Here is a 21,331-nt window from a genome sequence, read left to right on the forward strand (position 1 = left end):
TCATTGCTGAGCACGAACACGGTAGAAGCATTGAAGAGGGCACAGACATTTCGTTCGTGCTGCAACGGCAAGGTGACCCAAGGTTTGGTGCGATCACATCTCTGCCACCAAAGCCATCGAAGGCGCAGAGCCATGCCCGCCAAGCAGAGATCTCGGATCTCGAGTCCTCCAAGCTGAACCGGATGACAGACCTTGGCCCAAGCAACCGCACAACGGCCCCTAGAGACAGCACACTCCCCAGACCACATGAAAGCTTTACAGATTTTGTCGACCTCTTTGAGCACCCAAGGTGGGACAACAATGGAGATGAGAGTGTGTATGGGCGTCGACGAAAGCATTGACTTGACCAAAGTAGCACGACCCGGCCTGGAGATCAACTTGGCCTGCCAAACCGGGAGCTTGGCCACGACGCGATCCACCAGTGGTTGTAAGTGGCACTTCCGAAGATGACCAAGCGAGAGTGGCACTCCCAGGTACTGTATGGGAAAGGGGGATAAAGCACATGGCAGGTTGTCGTTGATCGTCCGGATGTAGTCATCGTCACAACAAATAGGGGCTGCAACGCACTTTTGCAAATTTATTGAAAGCCCAGATGATCTCCCGTAGAACCGAAGAATTTCCAAATGTGGTCGAATATCCCTCACGGTAGGCAATAGGAAGATAACTACGTCGTCGGCGTAAAGGGAGCAACGGTGAATGATGGAACTGTGCCTGGTCGAGTCTATGACCCCTTGGTCATCAGCCTTGGTGAGGAGATGGGAGAGGACGTCTGCATCCATCACGAACAGGAAGGGAGAGAGAGAGTCTCCCTGTCGCAACCCACGGGTGTGCCTGATAGGAGGTCCAGGAATGGAATTGAGGAGGATCTTAGTGGACGAGGAACCAAGAATTGCCTCAATTCAATTACACCACCGGTGGCCAAAACCCCGAGCTCTTAGGACCTCCAGCAGAAAAGGCCAGCTAACGGAGTCGAATGCCTTAGCAATGTCCAACTTGAACAAAATTTTGGGCTTCTTCGACCTCTTGAGGAGTCGAGCAGTGGAATGAACCAACTTGAAGTTGTCGTGGATTGAGCGGTCGGCAATGAACGCGCTTTGCGTACTGCTGATCATGGAGCTCAAGTAGGTGCCAACTGAAGCACCATTGTTTTGGTGATCAACTTTCCAACATTGTGGATGAGGCTAATCAGGCGGTAGTCGGACGCCGAAGAGGCATCCTGCTTCTTATTGAGCAGAGTGACCAAAACATTGTTTAGAAGGTGTAAGCCCCTCCGATCTCCCAAACGGAAGGCTGTGATAGCGATGGTCACGTCATTCTGGATAATAGGCCAAGCAGCTCGGTAGAATTCCGCGGTGAAACCATCTGGACCGGGGCTTTGTTCAACAGCAATCGCATAATTGCCTCATGGATCTCCTGCTCGCTGAATGGTGCATCCAGCGCCTGCAAATCATAAGGCGAAATGCCGAGCTGGAGCAGGTCAATAGAGGAGGCTCTGGGAGGGGAGCAGCCAATGATCGAATTAAAGTGGCTATAGAGCGCTTCCTCCATGTCAGAGTGAGAGGTGACCACACCGTTCGACGTGGTTAAGGAATTGATGGAGTTTTTTCGGGCCCGGAATGAAGCAAACGATTGAAAGAGCTGAGTATTGGTGTCACCATCCCGAATCCAAGCCAGTCTAGACCGACAACGCGTAATTGTGTGCTCAAGGGAGGCCAGCCCTAGACAGAGAAAATTGAGTCGTTTCCGAAGATCGAACTCGGCAGGTGAGAGGCTCCTGCCTTCCCGAGCCATATCAAACCGAGCAACCACCTCTCGTGCAACAAGAAGCTATTCTCTGATGTTGCCGATGTGTATGCTACTCCATCTCTGAAGCTCCTTGGTGGTGCACCTCAGCAAAATGTCGAGCCTGACAAAAGGTGGTTTTGTAAGCTCGGTGGTCGTCAGGACCCAGCCCTTTTGCATTGCATCGAGGAAACCCGAGAGCTTAACCCAAAACGTCTCGAAATGAAAACACCTCTGTCTCCGTTCACAAATCGCTGACGAATGCAAAAGCAGGCAGTGGTCAAAGCAGTCGGACATGAGAGCTTGAAGATGGCAATCGGGGAACAACGCATCCCAGTCCGAACAAACCAATGCTCTGTCCAGCTTGACAAGGGTGGGGAAGGCCCTTTCATTGGACCAGGTGTACCATCGTCCAAACAAATGTAGATCCTTGAGTTCATGTTCCGTAATGAAGCGCCGGAATTTGGTGATGGACCATCTGTTAAAGTTGTCATTGTTCTTGTCCGGTTTAATCACCAATAAGAAGCCATGGCCCTGGCAACAGGGACCGAACGTTTGTGAGCTCCAAGAGAAAAACGTCCTTCAGGTTATCATCATTGGGACCATAGACAGCGGTCAAGTAGAAGGCGCCATCGTTTGGCGTGGAAATTTGGATGCTGATAGAGAAGCGCATCGTCTGGACGAAGGAAGACAGGTGACAACAAGCACTGCCCCTAGTGCCGGATGTAGGCAGGTGAGAGTAGCCAGAAACCGATGAGCCACAAATCTCGTTAACCAGGTGAGGGGACACAGCGTCAACCTTGGTCTCAAGCAAGCAAACAACCGAAGCCTTGTAGTCTGAAACCATAGAACGAACTACATCCCTACGAGCTCTTTGGTTGAGCCCGCGGGCATTCAAACTCAAAATGTTGAACCTATCCATGAAAAATGTCGACGGAGGATGGCGGCCGCTTAACAGGCCAGAGAGCCTGCCGCGTCTCCAGGTTCTGCGGTCTGCAGGTCTTGACCGGGGAAGAGCGCGCAAATAGCCTGAAGATGGTTATCTGACAGCGGTTGATCGAAGAGGCGAATATAGGCCCGATGTAGTGGAGAGGAAACCACCTCTCTGTCCTTGATCAAACCAAGGCGACGCATTAGCAGAAATTCACCTCTCTTGGAGGGCCGGACAATGGATAAACCGGAGCACGCGGCCAACCTAGAGCTCCTTTTGGGAGCCATAGCCGGGCACGGAACAGAGCTGTTGCCACGAGAAGGAGAGGCCAAGAGGGTGGGGATTTCCTTGATTAGCCTTTGAATGAAGGAACCCAAAGTAGCTCCTGAAGCGTCAGAGACCCAATCGGCATTGCCGGACTCCAACAGGGTGCTGCTCGCATCAAGGTTCCGCACCGAAGGACTGTTGATTGTCCGACAACAGGAGCGGTGGCGAAGCCATCTATCAGGACGCAACGCAGAGCCACTCCTACGAGAGCGCGCTGAGGATGAGGCCGCATGGGCCACGCCTATCGCCCACCACAGATTGGTAAGAAGGAGAGCGGCCCATCCCTGTGCTAGCAGCATCCATGGAGTGCAGACTGGTGGGGGAGAGAGGGGTGACAACGCAATCCGTGAGGCCTCCAGCAGTCACGGTGGGACGACGGTGCCTCGAATAAACCAGCGTTATGGGTGGAGACGGCCGAGGGTTAGCGCGGACTAGGTTGGTTGACCTCTGGCAACAGCATGCCTCTTCGCTCATAGGATCGTAGGCCCTGAGAGGCGTGAGGTCACAGGAGAGGATGGGAACAACGGCGCAGTCTGGCTTCCCAGCCCGAGACAGGCCAACGGTTGGCGTCCCAACCTGCCACACAAAGTGCCCAAGGAGATGAACACGGAAGCCGAGGACGGTGGAAGGGCTCCGGTCGGCCAGTGGACGCCACGCGCCGAACCACCAGACGTTGTCGCACCGGCCCCGGCAGAGGAAGGAGGAAGTGGCAGGAAGGTCAAGCGTCTCCCCGGAGGAAGACCGTCCGGCCAACTTCCACCCTCGTCCGGTGGAGTAGAACCGCTGCTGTCGGAGGAGGAAGGAGTCCGGAATTCTGCCAGCGACACGAGCTAAACGCCGACGCTGTAGGCTAGGGTCCTCATCTCCGTGATGTGAGGCGGGAGATTGGCGAATAACTGCTGCATGACAGGGTCATCATAGCGAATGTCGTGGCCCGGCTCCGTCACCTGCATGACGACGTTGCCCGGAATGCTCTCCGGAGCATCACACCACGCAACAACGCGGAAGGCAGAGAGATCTGCCTGTCTCGCTTGGCTTGTTTCATCAACCATCCGCTCCACCCAACAGTGTTGCCCGAGAAGATGCTGGGCTGTGGAGGTGGACCAAGTGTGCGGTGGAACCCCTGTGAAGGAGACGATGACACGATACGCCAGGACGCCGGCAGTTGCGGAGGCCGCCGCTCGCCTCGGCTTCCGGCTCCCGCAGTCCCGCGGTATTCTTCTTCTACAAGTTCTAGTCCTACTCGGCCCTCCTCACTATTAAAGGCAAGGCCTTGGCCTTCCTTTCCTTGTTGGATTCGGCAGGCAGACAGGAAGAGGGAGATTAAAAGAACAGGAGAGTCGACGCAGTCCCCATCTAGTCTAGTCTACCATGGGGCTCCTGAATCTGATGCGCCTCATGCCCGTGCAGCGTCAGCGGGACCAGGAGCGCCGCCGCCGGCAAGCCCAAGCCAGTAGTAAGCCTCCTGCTCCTGCTCCCTCTCTCCCTGATGGACAGGGGAGTTATTAATCTCTTTTCATGTAATTTCTGTGCATGCCAAGGCCAGGCGGCAGCGGCTTGTTGCAGTCTTATCTCTTGTCTCCCTGATGGGCGGACAGGGGAACAAGAAAGACATGGTTGCTGCTTCAGATGCGCTTCTTTCTCTATGGAGGGCACAAAAAACTTATGTTATATTGCGATTGCTGTTTAGTTTCTTGCAGACTAATTTGGTGGATACAAAGATTGTACCCCTTTCGTGTTTCATTGAGTAGACTAAGGTTCCCCACCCATCTCCTTATTGTTTTGATGTGAATCTGTACACACAAAAAACATTTTTTTATTGGGTGGAAGGGGATTTCCAGAGGAATAAAACATCTCAGGGATCAAATAATGCTACCAATGTGTTCAAGTTAGCAGGGAAGCCAATTCCTTGTTTAACTTGTATAGGTAAGATCCTAGATGAACCTTGTCAGGTAGGAGGTCAAAGGCGGTTGTCCAAGAGTATATCGATCGCAATGGCTGGTGGCCTTACACCGTCTTGTTCCTTTTGTCTTGAACTAGATTGGCGAGATTGCTATGCTCTGCAAACAAAAGAAAAATATATGCGTGCTGAACTGAAGATTTTCCCCTTAGACTGAAAAGAAGTTGGTTTCTTTTACAAGTTTTTAGTGTTGTTGCACAAAAGTTGGACGAGAGAAAAAAAAAATGGACTACTCTGTGTGCACTGGTGTGCTGGAGTTTGCTGTTTTGTTCCTCAAATGTCTGTATTGTTCATAACCATGCATATTGTGCTGCAGATGGATTGATTGCTTCACGGGCTAAAAGAAAGGGCTCACCCTGCCAACGAGATGACGATTCTCAGGGTGAAGTACAGATATATTCAGGACCAAGCCTTCCAGAGGTATGGCATAAAATGTTGATAATGGAAGAGCTTAGTAACAAGTAAAGCATCATGATGACTACTTGAATTGCATAAATCAGTGAACAAATGCTAGCTAAATAAAGTTTATGAACTGATATGTTAATGGTGTAATCTCCTACAATCCTGCTGCATTGGAAGCTTTGCTCTTTTTCCAACTGTTGCATAATTAATTTTCCATTACAAAATCGTCTTCATATAGTGTTTGCTCCTAAGCATAATAATATCGCAACCATCTTCAGGCCTCCAATGCATAAAAGTCGGTTTTTCTTAGACTGGGAGGTTCTCAAGTTACCATCAATGACGAGCACTTGCCATTAATCCCCATACCGTCTCATCTTCCTTAAATTGTACAATCTGAAAGAAATGGTTATTTTCTAACAAACGTGACATGTTATCTCCATTAGACCATTACAGGCAGTCCATTGTAATTTGTGAGCTGCATATCCTTGTAGGATGGCATTCTTTTATCTGTTCTGTTCAATCTATTATCTCATCAGTTTAGTCACTAAGGCTTATGCCACGTATCTTACACTGTAACTGCAAATGCAAGAAACAAATATTGTGGAGCACTACATGCCTGATTCAGGTAAGAGTATATTTTTGTAGTAAAACTTAAGTATAAAGTTCATAGTTTCTAATCAGGCCACTAAAATTGTTCCTTTTTTTCAAGTAGCCACCGTGAACCCTTTGTGCAATCATGCAGCACCTGGGCCTGAGCTACAATGTTACTCCATATGTTACTTATGTTATTCTTTTTTTGGCTTTCATCTGAATCAACCATTTGCCTTTACAATTCTAATGTTGAACTTCTCCCATGCTTGTGCATGCAGGACATCTGGCATCATATACATTCCCTGATGCCAATGCGAGATGCTGCCCGAGCCGCCTGTGTGTCTCGTGCCTTCCTACGCTCCTGGAGATGCCATCCCAACCTCAATTTCAGTAATGAAACATTGGGCTTGAATGAAAATGCATGTGGAAAGGATGAATCAGCTAGAGTTTTCTACAGCAAAGTTGACCACATTCTGAAAAAGCACTCAGGGATTGGCGTGAAGAAACTTAAGATTCAGATTGCTTCAGATTTCAGTGAAAAGGACTCTTGTTATCTCAACAGTTGGCTTCAGACTGCTGTTACACCTGGCATTGAAGAACTCACACTTACACTGATTCGAGAGAAGGCAAAGTACAACTTCCCATGCTCACTTCTATCGAACGGGAGTGGAGACTCAATCCGATATCTTCACCTTGCCCGTTGTTCCTTCCATCCTACAGTCACACTTGGCTGTTTAAGAAGTCTGACGAGACTGCATCTTTGTCTTGTACGTATTACGGGGGATGAGTTAGGGTGCCTCCTTTCCCATTCTTTCTCTTTGGAGCGTTTGGAACTCAGATGCTGCGATGGTATAGTTTGCCTGAAGGTACCTTGCATACTGCAGCGGCTCAGCTATCTGGAGGTATTTGGGTGCGCCAAGCTGAAAGTGATAGACAATAAAGCTCCAAATCTCTCCAGTTTTTCATTTGAAGGAGACAACACGGTACAAGTATCGCTTGGAGAAACTTTGCAAATGAAGAACCTATATATGGACCGTTCCGGTTCAGTTCTTTATGCTCTTGCTAAACTTCCATCCAGCATGCCAAATCTCGAAGCTCTTACCATATTTTCATGCAAAGAGGTATAACTGTAGACTAGTGATACGCATACTACAGCAAGTCATAGCTTGGAGCATAATTAATCTAACGTCTTTATGCAGAGGGCCCATAAACCAATGCTGCGCCGCAAATTCATCCACCTCAGGCACTTGAGTATTGCCCTTAATGGATCACCCTTTTCCCCGACGTATGATTATTTGTGCCTGGCTTCCTTTTTTGATGCTGCTCCTTCTCTGGAGACTTTCAACTTGGATGTGAGTCGGTGTTCATACTGCTATTATATTAGTAGCTATGGTGAACCATCACTTGAAAGTTGTTTTTTCTTTTCTTTTTCATCATAGGTATTCCAGCGATACATGGAGCATGTCTCAATTTTTGCAGATCCTGCTGATCTCAGGCAGATGCGAGAACTGCACCATCACAACCTTAAGAGTGTGAAGATCACAGGATTCTGCTCTGCGAAGAGCTTGGTTGAGCTAACATGCCATATTGTTGAGAGTATAACATCACTTGAGTGCCTGACATTGGAGGCTCCTCAGAGTATTCTCAGGTGTTGTGCGCCTTACAACAAATCTGGCAAATGCTCCCCAATGGCTAGGGATATTCTCATGGAAGCTCACAGAGCGGTCTTGGCTATCAGAACCTACATCGAACCTAAGGTTCCCTCCACAGTAAAACTACATGTTTTGGAGCCTTGCAGCTGCCATGCTGTTGAACTTTAGATGTCAAATTTACCATGATTATTCGATGTTTAATTATGTAGATTTCAGATGTGTCATTAGTAGTGTACAACATTTGTTTCTAGTATCATTTGCACTGCTTATGTTGACTCCTAATTAATCGAATTGTTCACTGCTTAGCTCTGTAATATTACATGGGATGTGCTTAAGTTGTACTCCCTCCGTTTTTCAATAATCCTAACTGTTGACTATACTGTTACAACTTTGACCACTAGTAATTTTTAAAATATCTAGACAATCAAGGTGGAAATAGTATTGTTAGATTTTCCATTAAAAGTATTTTAAGAAGGTTATATGCTTAAGATGATTTACATGTGCAATTTTTGAAAAAATTATGATCAAACACCTATGTCCGAAGTCAACAGTGTCGGCTATTAAACGGAGGGGGTATTCTCATACTAATTCAATAGTACCTTTTATGAATAACTTTGTTATGTTATATATTGAAAACTGCACTTGGACAAGATCAATGCACACGAAAAAACTGGTTGTAAGCACATATGAACGGTATCAAGAAAATCGTAACATTCATTGCACTTAGCAAGAAAAAGAAACACAACGGAGTGTGACTGGAATATAAGATTCAGAGATGAGATGGGAACAGTGCTTTGTGATCCGTGCGACGGTCCCTGGGCGGCTCGAAAAGCCCAAAATAAACCTCCGGCACCGGCAGGCAGGCGAGCCGGAACAAGTTCACAAATTCGTTTGAAATTCGCGGTTTTCAACGAATTCGGTCCATACCGCATTCAGAATGTGACTGTATTTCGGTCCGATTCAAATTAAAAATTTAACAAAATTTGTTTGGTTTCTACCGAATTCATACGATATTCGCGAATTTCGGAGAACGACTTCGTGAACTTGCCGGAACACGATACGAAATGGCGGCCACCACTCTGGTCGTCTCCTGCTGCAACTGCCCCTATCCATGCCTCCGCCACCACCGCGCGCCCTCTCCCTTCTCCAAGCCCAAGCCCAAGCTGCCGCCTCCTCTCCTCCTCCCTCCGAACCAGCCCGCGATCCCTCCCCCGCCCGCGGCGCCTGCGCGATGTCTCCGCGGCCTACGGCGACGACATGGACGACGATTTCGGCGACTTCGACCCCGACGACGCCGACAGCGTGGGCGAGGACGATGACATCGACAACAAGCAGGACTACGACGTCGACTACGACCGCCTCCTCGCCCCCGTCAAGCCGCCGCCGCCGCCTTCGCTCTCCGGGGAGGAAGGGGACATCGCCATGGTCGCAGCTGAGAGCTTCGTCTCCACGCAGGACTCCGCCTCCGACACCGTCGTCGACGAGGACGAGTTCCACAAGATAAGGCTGCTCCACTGCGACTTCCTTATCCGAAAGGTGCCCGACCCCGACGACGACGTCTTCGACTTCAGAGAGGTCCCTTCTAATTCATACATCTATGGTTCATTCTCTTATACTCCAGTAATTGCTAGGGTCATTGTTCTTGTTCAGCAAACTTGTCTATGACGATGCTTCTAGTCAGTGTGACATTTCATCAGACACGTTCATGGCAGTGCTATCCAATAATCCAAATTGAAAAACTGTATCAATTGCGTTGTTCCAACTCAATTGTGCGATGCTCGTTCTGCTGAACATGGCATTTGTGTGCAACAGATGTATGCCACACCGCCTGACACTGATATCTACTCCATTCTGAGGGTTCTTGCCCCAATGCCACAGAAGGTGCCCCTGTGTTTCAGCTATTTCGTATTTCAGGTGAATGTGAGTCGGCCTTGAGGTGTAATTGTTGCTTTCCTTGTTGCAATTTACTAGTACGTGAGGTGCACCAAGAAAAACTTTGGCCGCTACCACGTAAGTGAGCCACCAGTTGAGCATTTGCGTGATCCCTTGTACAAGACAGAGAGGGAGATCATGAAGGTATGTTGAGAATTTTGTCTACTCTCTTGATTTGTTCTGCCACTCTATTATGCTTCTTTCTGCCAAAAGCCAAGATGGACTTGGCGAATTTGCTTTACAAGTTACTGTCCATATGCGATAAAGATTATGATGTTTTCCCTAGCTTCTTGCCGTAGCTGTACAATTCAAGTAGGAGCATGTAGTAGTCTTGTGGTGAGGAAATGCCCTTGCTGATTGTATTTGTGACCTGTGAGGTAAAATGTATATTTAGTGCTCGTGTGAATTTGCTTCAGAGAAATTTCTTGAAAAGCATTCTGGTCAGAGGTTTCATTTCCTCATGTAGAGGTTATTTGAATTTAGAGTTCACCTAGTGGGATGCATGATGCATTGTTTGTTGTCTTTGCTGTTCAAATACTGTAGATGCTAAAATAATAAATAAGTGAAGAACTAAAATTACTAAAGTTGCCATGTTAGCTAACATTGCTTACCCTTAATCAGTGAGCTTCTTTTAGGCCATTTTTAACTTGATTTCCACCTTAGAATGTGAAATGTGACTGTTGTTATTGCATAACATGTGTTTCTGCTTATTGTTTATGTACATTATACTATTATAGTTCGACACTGCTAGTTGCTACTCCATGTTATGATACATTAAGCACGTGCACTTCTGGCTTCATGATTTCCTTATTCACAAATCAAAATGAACGCCTCATAATTTCTTTATTGCAGGTTTTCTTAACCAAACACTACAGAAACAGGCGTTCGGATGACCCAGATTTCTTCCTTGATTTTGAGGAGATTTATGTCATTGACTCCAAAACAAGGTCAATCACAAGAGCAAAAGTGGTGGTAAGATATTCAAAATCTAAATTTTATGTCATTGATTCTATTAATAAAGTATGTTTTGCTATATTTTGGTTCCATGAATTGGTCATTCGATAATTTTGGAGTAATTGTTGTTATGTTTCGTGTTTGCTAAATTCTCATTTTACCCTGGCCATGGAAGATTAAGCTCCACAAGCAACTTAACATTTGCTTTGTTAGCTACTGCATGTACATTTGGTTTGTTAGTTTCACTAGCGATCTTTGTCCGATCCAAATTAATGCATCTGTATCGAAATACACAATTATCTTTTGTATCTTATTGGTTTATTCGTCATAGCTCAATGGCATTCATACAAGTTCGATACTTGGGGTTTTTAATGTAAATCCTAGTACCCTCTGAATGTGTTATCTTGATGTATCTGACAACGAAAATTTGTGGTCAAACCGTTATAATTTTCAATCTGTTTAATGATCTTTGAGAAAATTCTGCATGCCTCCAATATCAAATAAATAAATAAAAAATACCTGCTTTTGTTTTACTTAGATCACTGATATCCACTCGTCTGTGACAGGTTAGTGTTCCTTAAGGAAAGAAAAGAGATAGGCGCAACGACCTGCTACTCATACGTGATGGAGGGGAGTCTTTGAGAATAATTGACAAGGTAGTCTGCTTGCTTCAAATATCTAGCCTTTTGTTTCGTAAATGGGCTTCAAAAGTTAATTTTGGCTGTTGATGTTACCATATCAGACTAAAAGGGACGACGCAACCACTGTCATTCAAAGAGAAGAGTGGGCAAAGTCAAGACAAGATGTGGAGAAGCATTTTAGGAAGCTCAGAGACTTTAACTACTTGAATTGGTTCTGAAGAAATGGCTGTTGGATTTCTTGAAGAGAAAAATGATATGCAGCGGTTTTGCTGTCTCTGCCGCTGATTAATCAGAGCAAGCAACCGGTGTGATCAAGTGAGATATGCCATTTTGAAGTAGATAAGTTGTGTGTATCTTAGTTGTAGCAAGTAGAATGTATGTCATCTAGGGAGTATGCATGCACAAAACCTAAGATTCTGGTGAATGGGCTACTTTGTTGAGTAGCCAAGCTAACGAATATGCGGCGCTTGAGCTTCATGTTCTGCGGACTTGCAGTCTTTTTTTATCAGAAGGGACGTGTTCTGAATGTTTGCCAAGCTTGCTGGGAAACAAAATGTGAAAAGAGAAATCTGGTTTCCAGCAGCCTACCGCTCAACAACTCTGCAACTGCGTTTGACAAACAGAACAAAAAAACAAAATAGTAAATGCGGGGTGTTGCGAGAATCGAACTCGCGACCTCTCGCACCCGAAGCGAGAATCATACCACTAGACCAAACACCCAGCTTGTCTAACAATCGTTTATTTATATCAACACTTATGAATCGTCGTTCTCACCTGGTTTAGCATAGAACACCAGATGTGCAGCCGCTTGTGCTACGCAAATTAGTTCAGAATGCCGATTCCAGAGAAAATGTTCTTAAGACGCTGCATGCCATCGATCATATATATTGCTGCATGTATGCAAGCATTCAAGTGCATGTTAATCAGAGATCGAAATGGCGAGAGGCAGGCATGCACAGTTCACGCGCCCACGAGACCTTGTATGTATACTTCTCGATCGTTCTAGGCATGCAAAACGTACAAGAATAAGCCCATGCATCGATCTTTGTTCTTCCGATCCATCTCCATCGCGCACGCATGCTAGCTCTTGGAGCAAGCTTATTTCTAGCTAGTGATCGACGAGAAGCGTGCATGGCAGCATATTCTCTACGCATGCGTCCGATCGAAGAAGACGCGTTTTGTGTTGCGTCACCACGCAAGCATCCTGCAGGCCTAGTCTCCATATATTGCTTTTGTACTAGCTTTCTGTATTCAGTCTCTGAAGAATCATAGCATGCATATCCTGATTCCTGGATGCATATATATGCCAGTCCCTGAATAATTGTACTTTTATTCTGGCCTATCCGATCCATATATTCTTCTTCTCTCTATTGATCACTTACTAGTTACTAGTAGTGAATGCAATTTTGTACTTGATCGATCGATTTGACAAAAGAGATCGCACCTCGTCATACAAGAGCAAGTATCATCGGATTAACTACCTAGGGCGACCTCATCTTCACAACATAAGTTGAAACTTTGATGTCTAGCTAGCTTTCTTTCTCACTGTTTTTTTTTTCTGTGAGATGTTCTCTCTCATTGTTTGAGAGCAATTAGCAAGTGAATGTGTTTGATATTGCTATTTAGTTTGTTAATTAGCTTATTTGGGTGTGCATGAAAGCAGCCCCTTCTGGGCCATATACTGAAAGCTCCATAGCTTAGTGTCGGATAATTATGAATATTGAACCGTGTTGACGTACGTACTTGTGGTCCACGGAAAAAGAAAGAAATGACCGGAGCAAGTAATTTATTTAATTTGAACTTCTTTCGATCCGCCTAATAATCGTATCATTCACATAGATTTTGCAATCAAATTAAAGTAGGGAAATAAAAGATGAAGAGGCTGAAGATTTGCAGATAAAATTCCAAGGCCTACAATCAGCAAGTCATAGCTAAGTTGCCAATAAGTTTCAGTTCTCGAACCCTACTAATTGCGATTATAAATGACAACTGATACTCAAATTCTATAAGAAAGAAATGATATTATGTACTAGATGCGCAATGTAGCTTCATCAAGTCATCGCATCGGAGCGCTATACGTAAAAAACTTAAACCAGATCGATGATAGAATTCTGAGACTTATATACACTACTACAAAAATTATTTTCGAGACATCCAAGCTGTCTTTCCACAGACAAGTCATATGGCAAATTGTCTGAGCGATTTTTAAAGGTGAGCGACATAAGAAGCCGTATGTGTAAAGGTTACTTATATGAATTATTTGTGGTAATGATTGTTTTCAGAGACGGTTTCTTATATGAACCGTTTATAGAAATGAAGGACCATTTTCAGAAACGGTTCACATAAGGGATCACATCTAAAAATAGATGACATGTTATCTTAAAAACTTCATAACTACGAATTTGGATGGGGATAAATTTTATATAAAAATTATAGGCTTCGACGAGATGTATAATTTTGTAGTTAAAAACCTTTTTATTTAAAGTCATTTAGATATCCAAATAATCAATTAAAATTTCACATATAAGTTTGATATACTATTGTTACCATAAGTCTTATTAATACAAGTAAACTAAAAAAACAAGGAGAAGAAAAAGAATACTTCCAATTCTAACATCTCTAAAGAAGATCAACAAGAAGAAAATTAAAGACCCCCATTATCAACAACAAGACTTATCTTACAGATATCTTTTGATTGGTATCTTATGTCTAAAATTTCAAACGATTATTTTGATATCTAAATGATTTCAAATGAAAAAAAATTCAACTACAAATTTGTATACTCGTTGAGGGCTACAATTTTCATATAAAGTTTGTCCTCATCCGACTTCGTATGAAAAATTATGAATTTTTTAAGATACTATCATCTATTTTCAGAGACAGTTCACTTAAAGTAACCCTATATTTTCAGATGGTTTCTTATGTGAAATATCTATGATATTAGATGATAGCTTATTTTTTAAAAAAATAATTTTTTCATACGAAGTTGGATGAGGACAAACTTTATATGAAAATTATAGCCCTCAACGAGATATACAACTTTATAGTTGAAAACCTTTTCATTTGAAGTCATTTAGATGCCCAAATAATCATTTGAAATTTTAGATAGAAGTGTACGACGGTATTTTGCCGTGTATATGCGCAATCCCTTGATATACATATACACATATACAGAAAGAAAAAAAGAAAGAAAAAGAGGGGGAAAAGAAAAAAAGAATAGAGCCGACCGGCCTTTTGCCTCGACCTACCTGGCTCCTTTTCCCCACTGCACCGGCCCGGCCCGGCCCAGCCGTGCCGCTTCTTATCTCCCCGTGCGCCGCATCGCCCTAGGGCACCCGGGCCACTGTGCTTCTTCCCTCCCTCGCATGCGCCGCCGCCCCCTCCCGCGTCGCACTCGCCCGCGCTCCCGAGCCGTGCCGTCGCGCGTGCACTCGGCCAAACCAGCTCTCTCTCCTTCCCCACTTTCTCCTCTCCCCTTCCCCCTTTCCTCTTCTCCCTGGGCCTAGCACCTGAGCACGCGCCACCCAGCGTGCCCGAGTCGCATGCCCCCGAGTCGGTAATACCATTGTTGGGCGGCGCCGATCATGTAGAACATCGCCAACCACACTTTGCCTTCCTCTGGCGTCTGTTACGCGCAGAAGAACTGGTAGCACTAGTTGAGCCACGACAACGGGTCTTCTTGTGCATCGTAGTATGGGAACACCAGCTTGTGGACGTGTTGAGCCACCATAGGAATCGTGCCACTCATGCCGCTTGGTGGTTTGCCGTCATCATCACCTTTGTTGGACAAGGCGCTGATCTCCATCTTCTGTGATTGGAGGCGATTCACTGCCACGTTAAGGGTGGCTTACTAGGTCTTGATGTGCTTGATCTCATTGAAATTGTTGGTGACGGCGAGGAGAAGCTGATCGAGCTTGTTTGCAAGTGATTTGAGATCGCTGGAGGTGCCGTCGCTCATAGTAAGAAGGAAGAGAATGACTAGGTGGTGGCAGGGGAAGGTGGACGGCACAGGATCAAGAGTGTCTCTAATACCTTATGTTATGGCTGGAGAATTGCAAGATTGGATAGCTAACTCGCCCTCTCAATGGACACTCTAAGTAGGATTTAGATCTAAATCTTGCTACTTTATTTATTAATCTCGGCTCATTATATAGAGCCGGCATCCTCACAATCCAAACAAACAATGCCTTGAATATCTAACTTATCTCTATACAACTAACTTATCTCTAACAAAGCAATCCAAACAATCTTATCTATTCTAAGCCGTCTCCTCTGAAGTTGTGGCCACAGGGCCGGTCTTGCCAAGCCTCTTGCGCCGATAAGACCGGCCCACAAAGGCGTCCACAACATAACATGAGGCGGTGTACCTTAGTGATTACTGGTCAATGCCCCGCTAATGTTCCTTTTGTCCAAGCTTGTAGTTGTAGCATAGTACCATGGCAGATACTGAGATCTGAAAACGAGGGGAGCTTTGACTGTTTGAAAAAAAAGAGCTACTTAACACGGTACTAATGACTCGATCTTTAGCTTGTATGCAAGTTGCTCGTATGGATTATACTTTGTGTCGATCTTTCGTTGAAGTTTCTTCTTGTGTTGCTAATTTTGGCTTGGTTGTGTATCATACACGAAGCCATTACAAATGTATGCCCTTGCATGATATGTTACAGAAAACTCAATCTAAATCATGCTGAGTAGAGTGCAAACTGAGGGTGGCATTGAACACTGAGCTATCAGATCGACACAAACCAAACATTTCTTTGGATTCCAACTCCACAGTAACAGCGACGGTGATGCTGCAAGTTGGCGCAGAACGTGAAGAACAAAAAGTTTTGATGTTTCTTTGTAAGAGTCCAAGATACATAGCTCCGTGATTTTGGTGGTGCAGCACTGGCACTGAAGATCTTCGCTCTCTGAAATGAAGTACTTAATTTCAGCCATTTTCTTGGCTTTCAGTTTCTTGCAATCACCACCAGTGACGGTTGTTGTTCTTAACTGTCATCCTTTTGCATGGTACCTCAGAACTGTCACTACAAGTTGACTACAGTCAAGTAAACACTGAGCAACACCTCTGCTATACGTTATGATTCTTTAGTTAATCATCACCTTTACCAACCATCCATGCAGTTCCAAAGCACTGAATAAAGAACTCTGATGATTGTAATGCACTTTATTTCCTTATAACCTTTCTTTATGTCTCTCATAATATACTTGAGCAGATGCCATCTAATTACCGAGGAGATTCAATTTCTTACGTGTTCCCCAGCAATTTGCACACTCATATAGCATCCGAAATAACATGAACGTCCCCAAAAAGTCATTTTTGCTATAGATCGATTAGATGTTTATGAACTTATCATGAAACAAACACTACAGATGATTTATAAACAGAGTCGAACGTTTGTAAAGTAGGTAAATCCATGACAGATTTGGGTAGATTCTATTGTGAACAACAATAGCCACACTGTAGGAGAACAAGTCAGATATCCATATAAAGGTTTCAGCCAGTAAGGGCCGCCAGTAAGAAAAAAACATGAATCCTCTACGAGGAACTCGAATTTACCACCATATAACAATAGAACATCGTCTTACCAGATAAGGTCAGACACAGCATATGCAAACTTTTAAACATCAAAGATCTCCCTTATATGAATATTCTCTTATATCTTTGTCCCCAGAAAAATTAGGACTATGTTTACTTGAAATACTAAACTACAGAATGTACCAGTCAATGTAGGCATGCCTTTGTCTGATCATATCGGCTAAATACTTCAATGCACTTTCGGATTATAGACCACTCCACTTAGTCTGATGAAGAAAATATAAATAAGAAAACACAAAGAGTATTCAAAATCACTTGCATAAAGTGAGAAACTTAGCATGTGCACAAGTTCTGCCTATAAATATCTGTGCACATTGACATTGGCCAACACACTACTGTAAATCCCTGAACAAAATGGCTTCCTCTAAACCCCTCACTTGCAGTGTCTTGGCCTTGTTCTTTGCTACAAGCTTGGTTTCAGCTCAGCTTACTACAAGTTTCTATGACAAGTCATGCCCAAATGCACTGTACACCATCCAAACAGCCGTGAGATTCTCAGTCGCAAGGGAGAACCGCATGGGAGCATCATTGCTCCGCCTCCACTTCCATGACTGCTTTGTCAATGCGAGTGCCGCCAAACCTGCACATATACTTCATACTTCACATTTCCCGGGTTACTAACCATAATAATCCTGACTATGATTTGGCCGCACAGAGACATGGAAAAATTATTCACTGATTTCAGCATGGCCATGGTGAAGATGGGAAACATTATTCCCGTCAATGGATCAAGTGGACAGATAAGGAAAAACTGCAGGAAGGTAAACTAGGACTCACATTATTGCACCCTGTACCGGTTTGTGGTTTAGTACCTTGTAATCTTCATTGAAGGGAGAAGTGACCCTTTCCTGATGCTGCAGTCCTCTCCAAAGATGTATCGACTGCTTTTCAAAGCATATATTTAAAAGGAATAAAATAACATGAAGGATGTTTCGGCACAGTAATCGGTATGGCCTTCTAGTATTTCAGCTACCTATCTTGAACTTGCAGGCTCATGGACAACAAATTGTTCCGATAATAACACAAGAATAACACCACTAGGAAGACTTGCTTCGATGGAGTGTATTTCGATCATATATCATCACTTTGAAATTATAGGAAGCAGAGATGTTACTCAAAATACAAATGCATGGCAAGGATTAGTTTTACAATTTTGTGCAGCAAAACAGGAAACAGTTCTACACAGGGGGTTTACACTACAGCTCGCATAATTCCAATCAGAGCATAGAATGAAATGAATCCTTCCTAACAGTGTGATTGCAGGCATAGTCATGACTGATGAATGTTGCGTATGACTGCATTGATGCTTTTACAGTCAAAATCCATAATTCCGAAATCTCCGATTTCCTACAAATATAATAAACGATGGATGCTTGAGCAAAAACAAACGGAACGCAATATTGGATTCAATGCTCGGTGTCATGCATGGATAGTTCTACCCAAAAAAAGAAAATAAAACAAACGAATAGTTAATAATAGTCACCTTTCTTGCTTTAGTGATCAAAGAACGGCAAAGGTTATACGAGAAGCTTAAAGTAGCAGTTACAGCGTGATGATAAGTTTAAATTTAGTAGTATCTGTTGTAGTTCTTTTGTGCTAGCACACATAATTGTAAGCAGGAGATGATCCAGCATGTTAGGAGTGGTGTCTAGTGACACCAATGCCATCTAGGCAAACACATGAAGAAATCTAGTGCTCATGAAGATATACAAAGTATTCTGGCCAATCTAAGCTCTTAGTGGATGAAATGTCTCTATGGTGACCCCAACGTGCTTGATTTCTAGATCCGCCCCTGATTGTAAAAGCTCCAGCTGGCAGAACTAATATTTTTTTAAAAGTTTGGAACAAACTGTCAGAACAAAGCATGGATGAGTTATATGTAAACCAGCGAATTTGACAAGAACAAAGATCACGGCGAGTCACCTTGAGGACTGAGTTGATTGCGTTGGTGGCAGCCAGCCACTGATCAGTCTGCTTCCTGTACCGCCCGACAGTACCATGGCGAGAAGACGACAAGGAGGAGTGGCATCAAGATTACCGGATCTCCGACCGCAACGAGACCCGGCTGGAGCCCCCGATGGCACTCTCGGACCCGGCAGATTGCTTTCCAGATCAAGAAACTTGCTTCAGGCACATCGCACGACCCATGATGCAAATCTTCTCGATCAAATTGGCCAAAATTTCAGGGCGTGATGGGACGACCCCATCACGCTCGAAGAAGAAGCGGATGACCTGCAGCTGATCGGCGGAGGCCGGCACGAAAGCCGTTCTTGACCCGCATCCATGGTGGCGGCAGCGCGGTTGACGTAACATTGGCAATGCTCCACGGAGCAGTGGAGGCGACGATACAAGTCGACGTATCACAATCCACAAGTGCATGGGAGTGAGGGTTTTGATTTGCTTGTTAGCGCTTTCGTTAGTCGGGCTGAAGGAGATTCAGTTCTTCCATGGCGTTGTCTGTGAGCTGAGCCATGTGGATTAATTGCAAAGATTTGTCGTTGCCGTGGTCAAGAATACGTTATGAATCTCAAGTTCAAGCTGCTGCAGCAGGTTGTCTGGTCAGAGAGGAGGCGTCAGTTACAATGATGTTCAAGTTCCTTCAAGGCGAGCAAGCATGGATGCGCCAGCCAAGAGATAAAGCTTAAGCAGGCCTCTATCATGGTCGAAGTGACTTGGTCGACCTTGTGATCCAAAACTGTCTCTGCCTCTTACATGATTTGATGTTGTTGCTTTGTAATTTACACACAAGCTCGATCCCATGTAGCATAGTTTTTTGTGTTTATAGATAATAAGCCAGTATAGAAATACTATTCTACACCTTGGATATGTAGCTACACCCACCTAGATTACTGAACTGAAAACTGAGATTTTCTGAACGTTAGCAAGAAATGTTACTGACAACCATCATTACTGAACGCATTATTGAACGCGATTCAGTACTTCGCGATGTGTTCTTCAGTAACTCTATATGTATGAAAGTTATTTTTTTGAACCGTAGATGTCTGAAAATTACCGAACTGCAGTTTTGCAAAAAGAGAGACTTGTACTGTAGTTTTGCAGAGAGAGAGAGAAAGAGAGAGAGAAAAGTGATACCACCAATAATCAAGCTGAGTTCAAACTAAAAAAGAGGTGAGTTCGTCAAACTACATGCATGCGTATGCCGTTGGCAAAAGCGTCGTTAGGTTTCAGCAAGCTCGATTGGTTCTGTTTGTCAAACTACAGACTGACAAAAAAGAGTTTGGTTTTGCATTAACAAGTTTGTTGTGTACGCCCTTCGCAGAGGAAGAAGTTAAGAAAGCGCTACTTGAACTAGTTACATCGAAAGTGCCGGCGGGAGTAGATGGCACGTACGGCGAGTTTCTTGGCTTGCCGGGAGTAGATAGGCCACGGCATTTTTTTAAAAGAAAGCTTTAATAACACTTAACGTCATATCAAAATGAAATAATCGCGTGACTAGAATGTACACAGCCAATAGAAATTTCTTATAAAGCGATACATTGACAAACGAGTCAAAATCAATCTACTATGCTGTGCGGAGTCTAGATTACTACTAAAACAGGTAGATGCGTCACGGCATGCCATGCATCCCACACGCATTACAATGTAGTACAATGTGCTGGGTTTGTGAAGAACCATGTAGTACAGTACTTGCTGTACTGAGTTTCTTGAATGGAGGGGAGATGAGATGCCACCAAACATCAACATGACAACGTGTTGATTGCTTATGAATGCATCCACGCAATGCGTCGGAAGAAAGGAAACAAAAGTTTCTGCGCGGTCAACTGTACATGATGGAAGCATACGGTCGGGAGTAATGGCAATACCTGCAATGGTGAAGAAATTGGGTTCTGCTGAACAGTGGGGTTCCTTGGTCATGAGGTGTACGTGTTACTACCGTGCCGTTTGCGGCGGCGAGAGAGGGCAATAAGCCTCTTTCCTTCATAAAGAAATGCATTGTAGCCATGTTTCTTCTATGTGCTGAAGGTCTATCGGCCCTCCTAAAACATTACCGAATGGGTTTCATTGGCAGCGGGGTTTGAGTCAGTACCAAAGCACCGTGGATTAATCAGTTGTTGTTTGCAGATGATAGTTTGATCTTCATTATATCCAAGCAAGAAGGGAGAATGGAACGAGGCTAAATAAGATCTTGGAGCGCTGTATAACACATGCTCTGGACAGAAGGCGAATATGGCAAAGAGCTTGGTTTTCTTCAGTAAAAACACAAATGAAGATTCACGAGATGAAGCTAAGGAGGAGCTCGCTATTTTTTCCTAAAGCATTTTATGAGCGTTACTTGGGCCTCCCAACCGCGACTGGTCGCCTAACGTCAAGAGCCTTTTGATTACTAGGCTGAAACAGCAAGTGGGAAGGTCCAAGGATGGTGTGGAAAGAAGCTATCTTGTGCAGGGAAAGAGACACTCCTGAAATCAGTGGTTCAAGCAATGCTAACTTTCAGCATGAGCTATTTTAAATTCTCTGAGGATTTATGCAAAATTCCTGCATGTCGATGCACTAGCTGTCATGGGATAAAATGGCTACACACCTAAATGTGGAGGCAGC

The 21,331-nt window shown here is 44.4% G+C and overlaps 1 protein-coding gene, 1 non-coding gene and 1 pseudogene across 9 annotated transcripts; 2 read left to right on the plus strand and 1 right to left on the minus strand.

Moving 5' to 3' along the window:
• Positions 1–3,351: 3,351 nt before the first annotated feature.
• Positions 3,352–7,950, plus strand: LOC133886860 (uncharacterized). Of its 8 annotated transcripts, XM_062326748.1 has the most exons (7): positions 3,352–4,253; positions 4,345–4,496; positions 4,582–4,656; positions 5,317–5,420; positions 6,272–7,114; positions 7,193–7,345; positions 7,433–7,950. In XM_062326748.1, the coding sequence occupies exons 2-7, from the start codon at positions 4,412–4,414 to the stop codon at positions 7,811–7,813; spliced, it is 1,641 nt and encodes a 546-aa protein (XP_062182732.1). In that variant the 5' UTR covers positions 3,352–4,253; positions 4,345–4,411; the 3' UTR covers positions 7,814–7,950. The 8 variants fall into 8 exon arrangements, with proteins under 8 accessions (XP_062182732.1, XP_062182734.1, XP_062182733.1 ...); XM_062326751.1 differs by lacking the exon at positions 3,352–4,253 and having other exon boundaries at positions 4,376–4,496; positions 4,587–5,163; XM_062326755.1 differs by lacking the exon at positions 3,352–4,253 and having other exon boundaries at positions 4,376–4,496; positions 4,587–4,797.
• Positions 7,951–8,130: 180 nt separating this feature from the next.
• Positions 8,131–11,684, plus strand: LOC133886862 (PLASTID TRANSCRIPTIONALLY ACTIVE protein 6, chloroplastic-like; annotated as a pseudogene).
• A 136-nt stretch (positions 11,685–11,820) lies between these two features.
• TRNAP-CGG (transfer RNA proline (anticodon CGG)) lies at positions 11,821–11,892 on the minus strand. Its single transcript has one exon. It is a non-coding gene; the product is annotated as a tRNA-Pro (tRNA).
• Between the last annotated feature and the right edge of the window lie 9,439 nt (positions 11,893–21,331).

This window comes from Phragmites australis, chromosome 12 (assembly GCF_958298935.1).
Source record: "Phragmites australis chromosome 12, lpPhrAust1.1, whole genome shotgun sequence".
Taxonomy (NCBI): domain Eukaryota; kingdom Viridiplantae; phylum Streptophyta; class Magnoliopsida; order Poales; family Poaceae; genus Phragmites; species Phragmites australis.

Excerpts from the sequence above, each read along its gene's own strand:
- LOC133886860 (XM_062326748.1), top strand. The coding sequence starts at position 4,412 with ATGGGGCTCCTGAATCTGATGCGCCTCATGCCCGTGCAGCGTCAGCGG. Across the intron at positions 4,497-4,581 it reads CCGGCAAGCCCAAGCCAGTA|GCCAGGCGGCAGCGGCTTGT; the intron begins GTAAGCCTCCTG and ends GTGCATGCCAAG. Across the intron at positions 7,115-7,192 it reads CCATATTTTCATGCAAAGAG|AGGGCCCATAAACCAATGCT; the intron begins GTATAACTGTAG and ends GTCTTTATGCAG.